This window comes from Lycium ferocissimum, chromosome 10, assembly GCF_029784015.1.
Source record: "Lycium ferocissimum isolate CSIRO_LF1 chromosome 10, AGI_CSIRO_Lferr_CH_V1, whole genome shotgun sequence".
NCBI classification, from domain to species: Eukaryota; Viridiplantae; Streptophyta; class Magnoliopsida; order Solanales; family Solanaceae; genus Lycium; species Lycium ferocissimum.
Window position 1 is genome coordinate 10,768,140 of NC_081351.1, and position 14,465 is coordinate 10,782,604.

Consider the following 14,465-nt stretch of genomic DNA (forward strand, 5'->3'; position numbering starts at 1 on the left):
GGAAGCATGGGGTGCAGATTGGTGAATTGATATATACTTATTTATTGATTGTTTGGATGCAATTTTTTTTTTTTTTTTTTTTTTTATGTATGTACTCGATTTTTCTTAATAGAAAATATTATTATATTTTATTTTTGTGATCAACTGAAATTTTTAAAAAAATTAATCACTAATATTCTTAAAACTGATTGATATTAATTTTGTTTAGTGATGATTTTCAATACTTTTGTATCTGTAAGTGATAATAAATAAACATATGGTCACTTAATCTATAATATTGGATTATCTTAGTCGTAACATGTTTTCTTTATGGGGAAAAGGAAAAAAATATCGAAAACATCAATTTTAAAGAAGTATTAAGTAGATAGAATCATATATTATAGTAATATTTTTGTAACTCATAAACTAAAAATATATAAAATTACAAATATATTGTCGAATATTCTTTACTATGATTGAGATTGATTGGGGATAACGTGCAACTGCACATTTATAGAGACTAGTACTATATTAAAAGCACGAAGGGCCTTAGAAATGTTGATTGAACTTTTTGTCCTTCATTAAAAAATTCTACAATAAACAAAATTGTCATTTAGTATTTGTCTAATATTTATGTAGGAGTAGATATTTAATTATTTTTCTAATATTTAGGACTTCAAAATCAATTAAATTTTATATTAGTAAATCCTAAAGTGGAAAGGAAGTAAAAATCTTATAGGAGTCCTCCTTTTTGTTTGTGTTTCAGTCGTGTCCTTTTTTGGATAAAATCGTCATCATATTGAATTTGAATTGTAATTTATTTAGGTATGATGATTTGTGTATAAATAACGTAATTACGTAAAATAAACAGTATATTCTCTTTATTTAGGTTTAGAGCATTCTATTAAAATTACCGTAGTGGGGAAAATTAGGTTTAGGTTTAGAATTCTTTTACCAATTAATATTATTTAAATTTTCAATTATAGCTCAATTCTTTTGAGAGATTGTTTTCCTGTAAATTTATTGTTGCTTTCTTATTATCTGTGAGATTTCATTGCTTTCATAAGATGAAGGGTAAGACAAATTTGTTTTATCTAGCAAAGCTCTTATACTGACTTCTTCACTCTTTATTCTTTACCATGAAATTTCGATCGTGTCTATGATTGTAGAAATAAGTTTGCTTGTGATTTGGGGTAAGCTTTCTAAAATTTTAATATGTTCTTGAAGTTATACAATAATAAACGACTGTGTATTCTTGATAGACAATTGCTAATTGAAAAGTTTTCAGTTGTAATTTTTGTTTATAATGTCTCATCTACAATTAATAATTTGAAATTGACTTGTTTATAATTTTGTACAGATTATTTGGATTGTCACATTCCATCACAAGAAATTGATTGAAAAATTCTTAGTTGTAATTTTTGTCTATAATGTTTCATATACAATTAATAATTTGAAATTGACTTACTTACAATTTTCTACAGATTATTTGGACTGTTGCATTCCATCACAGGAAATTGGTTAGGCCTTCTAATTCATAACAATTGATGATCTCATTAATTTAATATTATTTTTGCTTATGTTTTGTAATTATTAGTTGCTAATTGATATGACAAGTCAGGTTGCTCATATTTTGTAAAGAAAGAAAATCTATTATTACATGATTTAAAATTTTGTTATTAAGAATAGATATTTGCCATTGGTGTTCTTGCATCTTGCTAAAATTTTGATAGATTCATTGATCCAGGTAAATAATTCTCCTCATCTCATAAAAGTAACAATTGCAAAATTATTTTGGCACTATTTCACATTCTTCTTCATAAATATTTTAATGAGTATTAGTTTTAAGTTATGGTGCCTACTTTTTTTATCCCATTTAATTTTTGAAATTTTACAGAAGATTGTATTTGTGTGCGCACATTTTTTTTTTTTTTATTACGTTCTGAAAATTATTTTGCCTTTGTTGGAGCTCAGTTACGAATTTCTCTTCTTTTTCTTTTTAATCTTTGAGTTGTGAGATTGAGATTTTTCAAAATATCAATTTACTTGAATTATTTATAGGTTGATTTAACTATTATATATTATTATTGATTTGTTAAATCCGTCGTGATGAAGCGATAAAAGGGAGTATAACGTTATAGTTGGCAACTTTGTTATAGTGCGTGTAATCTTATGATTAATTGAAGATCTGACAAGTTAAGTAATCTAATAAATTTTGTTTTAATCTGTTTCTTATAATGGATTCAAATATTTTCTTAAAATCTTCCTTTAAATAAATTTGTATATTTTGATTGATTTCTATGGTATAAAATTCTGCCCTATCTGTATTAAAACAATTGTGCGCGCTTGATGCATATTCACTTGCAATAACAATTAAAATAGACTTGAAAAACGAATGCTTGCCAATTAACACTTCAAGAAAGTTTCTTTCTCAAAGGGTAATCAGGGCTGGCTCAACAAGATCAGGGGCCTAAAGCCAAACCTCACAGAGAGACCCTTATTTTGTCTTAAAGAAAGGAAAGATCGTCATATATATTTTTATTTAAAGTCTACTTTCTACCTTTATTTGAAGTCATCAACTACTATTTTATAATTCATTTGTTCTAACAAATCCCTTTTCAATTGATAATATAGCTATCAAGGGCTCCTTTTGGGGATTTAATTAATTCCTCAAAAAAATGCTCTTTTTGGAATTAGATTATTTGCAACAATATACCAGTGTAATGTCACAAGTGGGGTTTAGGGAGGATAGTGTATACTGATATGCCTAAATTACACCTTTAATAGTAGGAGTAAGCAGTCATTGTCAAATATAGAACCCAACGAGGTTGGGGTCGAATCTCACAGAGAATACAATGAAGAAATATACTTATTGAGTGTAACGCTTGACTCTTAATCTATATTTCGAGGGAAGGGGAGTATAAGAATGTTTGATTTTGGTCTTTGACCATTGCGTCTACGCTTTGTTAATATGAGATTTAACTATTTGGAAGTCGAACTATAGTTGTGGTTCCAATGGAAAGTAATGCACTTGGGTATCACTTCAACTCATTCATATGCATAATTGTGGTAGACCAAGGGTCGCTTAATTCTTGCCAAATGTTTTTCAACCAAATTAGCAAATTTCATTCTAAGCTTTTCCAAGCCTTAGAATGTTTTATATGAGAACACCCATTTAGTCTCAACTAGCTTTTCTATTCCTAGCTCAAGCTATTAGATGAGGGTTATGCCCCAAATTGTTGCTATGAACTCTTTTCCTAACCTCTACTTTCTTTTCCAAGTAAAGTAATGGTATTAAGGCACAAGTAATGTTGTACACCATCACAAGACATCAAAAATTGAAGAATTAATAGAAGACACTTTTGACATATAAATGGAGTATGAATATGAAACTCAAGCACATAACTAACACATTTGGTCCCACAACCTTAGCTAATGAGTTTAGCCACAAATATTCATTAAAAGTAAAGTAATAGCATAAAGAATATTCATAAAGCTTACAAAAGTATTGAATGGAGAAGATGACAAAAGTAGGGAATCTCTTAAAAGCTTCAACCACCACTAATAAATAAGTTCCACAAAAAGACAACTTCAGAAAATGTAGAACAATGAATCCAAAACTCTAGAATTCTATTTATAGACTTGCCAAAACGGGAACAATTTCTGGACAAAAATACCCCTGCGCGTCTGGTGCTAATCGCATCTGGTGTCGCATGTGCAACCTGCTAGTCGCAGATTGCAACAAAAACATCGCAGGCTGTGCATATGCAAGAAGCTATGGTGCAGTATATGCTGTAGCAAGTGCGGCTCGCATGCACCACATGCGACTCATATGTAGTGCTCGCGTGTGTTGTACCACTATCTTCGCCTTCAATATCTCTCGTCATGATTTCTGTCGCAGTACTCGCGACTCATGCGTACACGCGACTCGCGAGTGGTGTTTTGGTCCAATTTGGCTTGTATTTGCTTCATTTTGCCTCATGTTGCTTCCAACACTTGTTATTTGATGTGCTGGGAAATTATGGCACATCCAAGGCCTTTTTACGAGAAGTTTTACTTGTTTTTAAGAAAGTTAGTGGCAATTTAATGTGTTTTTAGTGTTTTTCAGGAAATGGAGCAATTTTGGGTTGAAAACTATTGAAGTGTAGAAATTGGCCTTGATGACAAAATACTGGCCGTATTTCACAATAAGGGCCGTATTCCTTGGGCGTATTTAAAGATAAGCAAAACCCGAAAGTCATGCTGAGAATATGAACAACTTTTATGGACCGTATTCCACTTTACAGTCCGTATTTCAAAGCGTACTTAGCATATAGAGACTTGGCAGAATGTTGGAATTTTAGAAGTTGAAAGACTCCCAGGCAAATGACGCACCGTAAATCAAAAGACTGTCAGTAAATCCATGTTGCTGCAGTTGCCCAGTTCGTGAAGGAGAAGCAAGCGTAAACCAGTTTACGGTCCGTAATGTGAAATACGAACCGTATTTTATGTCGTCGGGGACCAAAGTGTAAATCTATAACTTTTACGTTTCAAAACCTATAAATAGTCCATGTAGGGTTTTATTTCATATCGGCGATTCTTTTCTTACTTTGGCTTAGAACATTAAATACTCTCTTTACTTTGGAAATTCAAAAACATCAATTCAAGCATTATCAATTCCTCTTTTCATCCAAAGTAAGCAATTATGAATTCTTTACTTTCTTGTTTCTTGTTCTTGGTCATGAGTAGCTGAATTCTCTTAATAGGGTTGTGAACCCAATGATGAGTGTTTTGTGATTGGATTTTGTGATTGATATACACATAATGGATTATTAGGGTTTATTTATTCTTCATTTTTCATTCATAATTAATGATTGCAAACATTGATTAAAGCCTGAGATCTTGATTTGTTTGGGAAAACAATTAGGGTTTGGTAAGAATAAATAACAAGAACTCAAAGCTTTAAACTTTGTTTAATAAATTCACTTAGGAATAAGAAGAATTTACTTGGGACAATTAACCATTCTTCAATATTCAATTTCTTATATTTGGGAAAATCATAGAAAGAAATAATCTTTATTTATTGGGAAATAGTAGAGATTCATATAGAGGTTAAGTGCATTCTTGTAATGATCCATTAGAAGTATATCAAGATCAATACTCATGATCATACACCTTATCTAAAGGGGACACAACCTTGATTTCTTTTACCATAAACTACAATCCAAAGCAATTAGTTAGCTATTAGTCATGAACAACCAACTTTTACAACAATCATCGGATTAAGACATTAGACCTAAATTAAGCATTCTACGAGTTAAGTAAATTTTTCACACCATATTCCCTGTGGGATTTGATCCCAACCTAGTTGGGTTACTATATTTGACATCGTCCGCTTTACGCTAATTAAAGGTGTAATTTGAGCGTGTCAAATTTTGGCGCCGTTGCCGAGGAATACGGTTTTTGAAATTACTAAATAGTGTTTGCTTTAATTGAAGTCTTTTGCTTATTCCATCGCACCTTGTTTGCTATTCCTTGTAAATCAACTGAACATGAATCAGAATCAGCAAAACCAACGTGCTAGTAACCAGGGGAATCGATTGAATAATCAGGCAAATGAGTCAGATGACGAGAATGTTTTTGCTGATCTTATTCCTGAGGAGGACTATGCTTCTGCTATTGTTCATCCTCGAGTTGGAGCTGCAAGTATCACAATTGACTCCTCTCTATACCAGTTGTTGAAGCTTGAGGGCTACTTTCGGAACTCTACCGAGAATGACCCTCAACGTCATTTGCAGAATTTTGTGGATGTGTATAGTAATCACATCCAAAATAACGTTTCACAGGATGCTATTCGGCTGAGGCTGTTTAAATATTCCTTAGCTGGAGATGCAAGAGCATGGTTCGAGAAGCTGCCCCAGAATTCTATTATTACATGGGCAGAGATGGTAGCAGTCTTTCTCAAGAAATGGTACCCTCGTAGCAAGAAAGCTGAGATTCGTGACAAGATCTACGAATTTAAGTAGCGACCAGGGGAACAGTTATATGAAGCTTGGGAGAGATTCAAGGAGTGTTTGCAGAAAATTCCAAATCAGGATTTTTTGGAGAACATATAAATATAGAAGTTCTATCGAGGGCTGGATCCAGTGACACAATCAATTGCAAACAATGCAGCTGATGGTTGTTTCATGAATAAATCTTATCGATGAGTGACCAACATACTTGAAAGGCTGACTACGCACAATCAGGCTTGGCACTCAAACAATGCTGATATTGTGCCTTGTGGTAGTGTCATGATCCAGAATATGGTGAAGGAGAGTCAAGATACCCCGAAACATTGGCCGAGAGCTTGCAACAAATATTTCCTTGCTAACTAAGAAGCTTGATGATACACAGATCAAGAAGGTAAATGTTTGCGAAGATGAGTGAGGTATGCCGAAAGGGATGTACCAGGTTCAAGAGGGTCTATTCCAGATCAAGAACGTAAATGTTTGTGAAGATGAGTGAGGTATGCCGAAAGCGATGTACCAGGTTCAAGAGGGTCCATTCCATGAGGGACCACCTGGGCAGGTTGAAGATGCAAACAATGTGAACAATTCTCAAGGGGGTTATCAAAGGCAGAACTATCAAGGTGGTTACCAGAATCAGAATTAATGGAGATCTCAGCAGGGTCAATGTGCTTATACCAACAACAACTCAGGGAACTACAATAATACTTATGGTGGTCTGAACCAAGAGAGCTACAACAACAAAGAACAATTTTGGAACAAGATTTCCAATCCTTATCTACCACCGAAGGGGCAATTAGCAGAGCAAGGTAGTTCGAGGGTTGAAGCAATACTTGAGAAGGTTCTGGCAAATCAATCTAAGTCTAAAAGAACATTATCTGGGCTACCAGAGACAGTGGGTTCCCATACAACAGCTATTCAGAAGCTCGAGTCACAGATGCGTGATATTTCTAGAGAGCAGCGCCCTCCTAAAAAAGGGAGGACTTCCTAGTGACACTATTCCAAATCCAAAGAATGGGGGAGGCGGTGTAGACCAGTTGTTTGCTATTAGTACTCGAAGTGGTAAAATACTCCAAGGTGCTGAAAAGAAGGTTGTTGAGCTCGAGCCTATTGATGAAGATGAAGAGGTGCATTCTGAAGCACCAACTATTATTGATAAGAATCCTACTGACAAGAAGGTTGCTGATAGTCCAGAGATTTTGAAGGAGGCTGATGACCAAAGCAAGCAAACTATAGAAGGGGCTCTCTGCCCTTTGACTCAGCTTTTCAAATCTAAACCTCCCTTTCCTCAGAGGTTGGTGAAAAAGAAGAAAAATGCTAAGTTTGAAAAAATTTATGATCAGCTGAAGCAATTGTCTCTGAATTTTTCCTTCTTTGAAGCTGTAAAGGAGATGCCTGGTTTTACTAAATATTTGAAGGACCTGCTGACCAAGAAGAAAACGGTGCAACACGAAACTATGAGTTTGACTCACACCGTGAGTTTCATCATTTCAACAACTAATTTGTTCGTAAAAGGGCGATCATGGGGCGTTCACCATTCCTTGTTCTGTTGGGCACCATGATTTTGCTTGAGCTTTGTGTGATAATGGGGCGAGTATTAATTTGATGCCACTTGCTATATATAAGCAATCAGGTTTGGGGATGCCAAGGCCGACTACTATGAGGTTACAGATGGCTGATAGATCTATTAAGAGGCCTGTTGGCGTGGTTGATGATGTTCTTGTGTGGGTTGGTAAATTCATGTTGCCTGCAGATTTTGTGATTCTTGACTGTGCTGTTGATCGGGACATTCCTATTATTCTAGGGAGACCTTTCCTGGCTATGGGTAGAGCTCTGATGGATTCAGAGAAGAATGAAATCCAGTTCCGAGTAAATGATGAGGAAGTTACTTTTCAGGAAAGCAAGGGGATGAAGTTATCAAGCGCTTATGCGAGCATTTCTGTGATTGATTCTTTTGATGTTGTTGATGAAGTGGTGGAGTTCAAGATGGAAGAAGAAAGTTTGGGTGAAGCTCTGGCTGGTATTCTTGTAAACTTTGATGCTGAAGACATAGAGGGTTATGTGGAGACGGTTAATTCGCTTGTCGGGCTGGGTTCATATTCTTACCACCGAAAGAAGCTGAATCTTGATATGGAAAATAGAACAACTTCTCCAAAAGAAAGCGATCATTGAACCACCGAAGTTGGAGCTTAAGCAGCTCCCATCACACTTGAAGTACGAGTTCCTTGGTCCGAACAATACATTGCCAGTGATTGCTTCAGCCCTACTGACTGAGGAGCAGATTGAGTGACTTTTGGAGGTATTACGTGAATATAGGCGTGCCATTGGTTGGACAATAGCAGATATTCGGGGAATTCCTTCTGGGATCTGTGAACATAAAATTCAGTTGGAGGAGGATAGCAAGCCGAGGGTGGAGTATAAAAGGAGATTGAATGAGAACATGCAAGAAGTCGTGAAAAATGAGATAATAAAGTGGTTAGATGTGGGGGTAGTGTATCCGATTGCAGACAGCAAGTGGGTGAGTCCTGTTCAATGTGTTCCCAAGAAAGGAGGTATCACTGTGGTGCCTAATGCAAAGAATGAGCTGATTCCCACTCGTACAGTTACTGGATGGCGTGTGTGCATGGACTATAGGAAGCTGAATACTGCCACTTGTAAAGACCACTTTCCCATGCCATTCATAGATCAGATGCTGGATAGGCTGGCTGGGAGGTCTTACTATTGCTTCTTAGATGGATACTCTGGCTACAATCAGATCAACATTACCTTAGAAGATCAAGAGAAGACGACTTTTGCTTGTCCTTATGGGACGTTTGCGTTCAGCCGAATACCTTTTAGATTGTGTAATGCACTAGCCACTTTTCAGAGGTGCATGATGTCGATCTTTTTTGACATGGTAGAAGACTTCTTGGAAGTATTCATGGATGATTTCTCTATTGTGGGCGATTCGTTTGATGATTGTCTTGGCTATCCGAGTTAGTCTTGAAAAGATGTGAGGAGACAAACCTCGTGTTAAATTAGAAGAAATGCTACTTTATGGTGAAGGAAGGGATCATCCTCGATCACAAAATCTCTGAAAAGGGAATTGAGGTCGATCAAGCGAAGGTAGATGTGATTGCAAAACTTCCTCCACCTATCTCAGTCAAAGGTGTCCTAAGTTTCTTGGGACATATTGGGTTCTACAGGCGCTTCATCAAAGATTTCTCCAAGATTGCTAACGCGGTGTGCAAGCTTTTTGAAAAAGAGGTTAAGTTTATGTTTGATGACAAGTACCGAAAGGTGTTTGATGAATTAAAAGAGCGTCTCACTACTGCTCCTATTATTGTTACTCCTGATTGGTCCTTCCCTTTTGAATTGATGTGTGATGCTAGTAGTTTCGCGATAGGTGTTGTGCTTGGCCAGAGGCACAATAAATGCACCCTATCCATTATGCAAACAGAACATTGAATGCTGCTCAGATGAATTACACAGTGACGGAGCAAGAGCTGCTTGCAATAGTTTTTACTTTTGAGAAGTTTCGGGCCTATCTGTTGGGGTCCAAAGTCGGGGCATACACTAATCATGCTGCATTGAGATACCTGATGGCGAAAAAGAAGGTAAGCCGCGATTGATCCGATGGGTGCTCTTGCTGTAAGAGTTTGACTTTGAGCTGAAAGACCGCAAAGGAACTGAGAATGAGGTTGCCGACCATCTCTCGGCAAGCAGACCTTCGGATGAGCTAGATATCGATGATGCATTTCCAGATGAGAGGGTGTTGGCAGTGTCAATGGAGGTGGCACCATGGTATGCAGACATTGCCAATTATTTGGTGATAGGCATAGTTCTAGAGGAGATCAAAGCATACCAAAGAAGAAGTTCTTGTGGGACTCTCGTCAATACTATTGGGACGAGCCTTGCTTGTTTAGAACATACACTGATAACATCATTCGGCATTGTGTTCCCGAAAGTGAAGTGATGGCGATTCTAATGGCATGTCATGATTCTCCTGTTGGGGGTCATCATAGTGGTAACGGGATTGCTGCTAAGGTTCTTGAATGCGGTTATTACTAGCCCACTATCTTTCATGATGCAAATTTATTGGTGCGGTCTTGTGATCAATGTCAGAGGCAAGGGCATATGGCAGAAGGCAAGAAATGCCTATGAATTTTGTGATGGAGATAGAAGTGTTCGATGTCTGGGGGATTGACTTTATGGGACCCTTTGTGAGTTTTGGTGGCATGAAATATATCTTGGTTGCTATGTACTATGTGTCGAAATGGATAGAAGCGGTGGCTTTACCTAACAATGAGGTCAAGAGTGTCATGGGGTTCCTCAAGAAGAACATATTTACTCGATTTGGTACTCCAAGGGCTATAATCAGTGATGGTGGTTCTCACTTTTGCAATAGAGCTTTCGCGAGGTTGATGGAGAAATATGGCGTAATACATAGGGTGGCAACACCTTATCATCCTCAGACAAGTGGGCAAGTTGAAGTATCCAATCGGGAGATCGAGAGTATTCTAGCTAAAAAGGTGAATGCAAATAGGACTGATTGGGCCCGCAAGTTCGATGATGCTCTATGGGCATACCGGACTGCTTTCAAGACTCCGATTGGTACCACCGTCGTGCTGCGATGTTGAATCAAGCGCTTCTTGGGAAGCAACCTAATTGTAATGTTTATTTATTTATTTATTTATTTATTTATTGTTCTGGAAGCATATAGGGTAATGTTTGTGTTGGTGCAGTACTATATTGCAGAAAACTTTGATGGATAACAGGCAAGTTAAAGCATCAGATACTGTTTTGCAACATTGCAAAATACGCCTTGGATTTACGGACCGTATTTTACAATACGGGGCGTAAAAAAAGGCGTATTTAACAATGTCACAAAACAGTAGCACTGTAGTGTAACATGAAAAATTACGATCATGGAATACGGATCGTATTTCAAAATACGGCCTGTAAACCTGGTCGTAATCCTTCATGTTACAACACAATGCACTGTCCAAAGAAACATTGTTAAATACGGGCCGTGTATCACTTTACGGACCATGTTTAGAAAGAAAGTGGGCAGTCACTTAATTTAACGGGTAGAAAGAATATATACGGCCTCTTTTAACACCTTCCCACTACTTCAAACGTCCAAACCCATCATCTTCCACTCTTAACTCACAAAACCCATGATCTTCCGCTACCAAATCCACCATCTTCCACCCTCCATCTTAGTAAATACACCACTACTCACTAGCCAATACATCATCTCCACCAAGCAAAAAACCCTAATCTCTCTGCTCTGAATTTGAACTGCTCTTGCTGAGTTTTCTCTTAGAGTTCTTCAAGGTTGTTATCTAGTATTTATCATTACAGGGATGGGTCAGAAAAGAAATGCAACAAAGAAAGCGGGGACCCAACGCAAGGGCAAAGGAAAAAAAGTGAGCTTGGATTTTAATTTGAGAGATGAACCCTCAAATTTTGAAGGGGAAAACTTAGGGTCTGAGTACAGAGAGGTTATACGCCCACCAAAGGTCCGAGGGCCCCCGCACAAGGCACATCCATGCCCCCAAACATGACACCATCCAAGTCCGCATTGGAAGCCTCCCAGTCTGAAGAGGGGGATTCTGACACGGAAGTAGTAAGCAGGGGGGCGACTGAGCGAGAAAGTGGCTTAAAGGAGCCAAGTGCTAGCTAAGCTCCGGATGATGATACACCACCAGAGGGTCAAAAATTAGCCATCCGGACCAAATGGCTAGAGGAAGAAACACTCAGGTTCTCGGTCAAAGGTTCAAAAGAGTTATATGACCAATGGATGGCCGGGACAGAAAATGGGGGCAAGCCGCAGAGGAGCATATTTGAGGAGCGGCGGTTGTTTTTTGAGGGTGTTTCGGCATATCCATAGCTTGACGAGACCGTCAGGATGTATCACTTGGATGCCTTCACTCATGAGCCAAGGGAGTATTGTCCGCACGTCGTGAGGGAATTCTATGCGGCATATGGGGTTGTGTTGATGTCTATGAAGAAGCCGAGTCGCGCTTGGCATCAAATATATTGGAGAATGTGACAATCCGGAACTCCCGTGTTGATATTTCACCCAAAGCCATCAACAGAGTTCTATTTGGCAATGATTATGTGGGACCTACCGATCTGAGCCTGTACTTAGACAAGAGGGATAGGAAAGACAACAAATCTGTGAGGGAATGGACTGTAGCCATTATTGCATCCCAGCCACATAAGCAAAAGTGGACCGCTGATGGGAAAGTGAGGATTACGAAAAGCTGTTTGACGACGAAAGCCAAGTTTTGGTGGACGTTGCTTAGGTACAGGATCATTCCGACCCAGGCGGACAACATCCTTACAACTACTCAAGCAGTCACTATTGCCTCATTTATGTCGAAATAGCCGATGGATGTTGGAGAGCTGATTGTTGAGAAGCTGTATGTGAGGGCACACAAGCCTAAGCAAACCATGGTATTCCCGTGCCTTATCACCGAGTTGTGTAGAAGGGCGAGAATATTTCAGCTTCCGAAATGGGACAACACAAAAAAAGCTGTCCATGTGGGAGATTGGAGGAAGAATAAGGTTCCGAGCAAGAAAGAAAAGGAGGCAAATCAGTCCGGTGATGACGACGACGCTCAGTTAGAGTTGAGTCCGAGCCATGCTGCTGGGACTGATCTGATAGAGCTCGATTTTGATGATACGACAACTGAGCCTGTAGCTACTACTACTAGTGTTTCGGAGAGGGTTGTCGTAAGTACTGAGGGTGAAACTGAGACGGTTGACCCACCGGCCCCCACAGCGAGACAGCCCGTGGTACAGCTGCCACACAGGGTCCTCCCTCAAAGTCTACCACAGCTGCTGCATCCGCTGAGCTTGTAGATCCAGATTTGACGCTGCTACATTTTAGCCATGATAACTATAGTCAGATTGCATTCAAAGCAGTAAAGGCTGGAAGACAAGTAGGGAAAATCCTGCAACAGTTCAAACCAAAGGTGGTGAAGATAGTGGAGACATTGATTACAAAGGCCACTACAGAGATCCATGCAGAGTTCCAGAAGAAGCACGAGGTATTTCAGGCTAGACTAGATAGCTTTGAGTCTAGATTGGTGACGAGAGAGCATACCACACCCGGTGGGGAGTCTGTTTCTTTGAGGAGTGAGTTGGAGAGTCTGAGGAAGGAGCTTGAGGCGCTTAGAGCGCAAGATAGATCAACCGCATTAGTTCCAGCACCACGTGCCACTTTGCCGAGTATCATTCCGTTGATGGATCTGTTGGGGTCTGAGGAGGAGGAGGATGATGCGTCCTTTTTGTGGCATGCTAATTTTTGGACTTTTAAGGTATTGTAAATATGTGTTTAGGAAAGACCCCCCCCTCCTCCCCCCTGACTTTTCTTTGCTAGAGTTCTTTTTCTGAGAGGTTTTTGTTATTGAAACTGGCATATTTTCCGTCAGCCTATGCCCATAAGGAAGTTGGCCAAGTGGAAAATACTGTTGAGCGAATTGAACATTGTATACATAGCACAAAAGGCCGTTAAAGGACAAGCCTTAGCCGACCTGCTAGCTGAAAGTCCTATGGACGAAGATCTTGAACCTCTATGCACTCATTTCCCAGACGAAGGGGTCTTGACCGTAGAGGAAGAGGCAATAGAGCCATACACAGATTGGAGATTATTCTTCGATGGTGCAGTCAACTACAAAAGGTCCGGAATTGGAGCGGTTTTAATATAAGAAAATGGGAAACATAACCCAATGGCCGCGAAGCTCAAATTCCGTTGTCCCGACATTATAGCTGAATATAAAGCCTACATTCTAGGCCTCAGAATGGCTCTAGATATGAATATTGATGAATTAGTAGTCATCGGAGATTTCAACCTGTTAATTCATCAAGTGCAAGGCGAATGGGCCACCAAAAATGATAAGATCCCCCTATATGTAAACTTGGCACAAAGGCTGTGCAAGAAATTTAGGAAGAATGAGTTCAGATACACTCTAAGAGCTCAGAACGAGTTTGCTGATGTGTTGGCCACAATAGCATCAATGATCCAACATCCCAAAAGAAGTCACATTGACCCGCTGAGGATAAGTTTGAAAGAAGGACATGCCTACTATTGCCATGTGAAAGCAGAGCCAGATGGCAAGCCATGGTATAATGACATCAAAGTGTACCTGGAAGAATGGGAATACCCCGAAGGCATCACAAGTGGAAAAAAAAAACCATCAGAAGAATGACAATTAGTTTCTTTCTGAACAAAGAAGTGTTTTACAAACGGACGCCAGATTTGGGTTTACTCCGATATGTAGATACCGGTGAGGCCATTAAACTTCTAAAAGAAGTGCATGCTGGGACCTGTAGGCCCCATATGAATGGATTTGAACTGGCCAAGAAGATTCTCCAAGACGGATACTATCGGATGATAATGGAAAGTGATTGCTACAAATACGTGCAAAGATGCCGTCAGTGTCAAATCCATGGCGATCTAATCAAAGTTCCTCCAAGTGAGCCTAGTGCTATAAGTTCATCATGGCT

At 38.8% G+C, this 14,465-nt stretch overlaps 1 protein-coding gene, 1 long non-coding RNA gene and 1 other non-coding gene across 3 annotated transcripts; 2 read left to right on the forward strand and 1 right to left on the reverse strand.

Moving 5' to 3' along the window:
- Nucleotides 1-987: 987 nt before the first annotated feature.
- LOC132034775 (uncharacterized) lies at nt 988-1,821 on the forward strand. Its single transcript, XR_009409152.1, has 2 exons — nt 988-1,172; nt 1,464-1,821. It is a non-coding gene; the product is annotated as an uncharacterized LOC132034775 (long non-coding RNA).
- Nucleotides 1,822-5,952: 4,131 nt separating this feature from the next.
- On the reverse strand, nt 5,953-6,058 carry LOC132035662 (small nucleolar RNA R71). The gene has a single exon (XR_009409383.1). It is a non-coding gene; the product is annotated as a small nucleolar RNA R71 (small nucleolar RNA).
- Nucleotides 6,059-13,759: 7,701 nt separating this feature from the next.
- LOC132034598 (uncharacterized) lies at nt 13,760-14,167 on the forward strand. Its single transcript, XM_059424990.1, has one exon. The coding sequence runs from the start codon at nt 13,760-13,762 to the stop codon at nt 14,165-14,167; it is 408 nt and encodes a 135-aa protein (XP_059280973.1).
- The last annotated feature ends 298 nt before the right edge of the window (nt 14,168-14,465 follow it).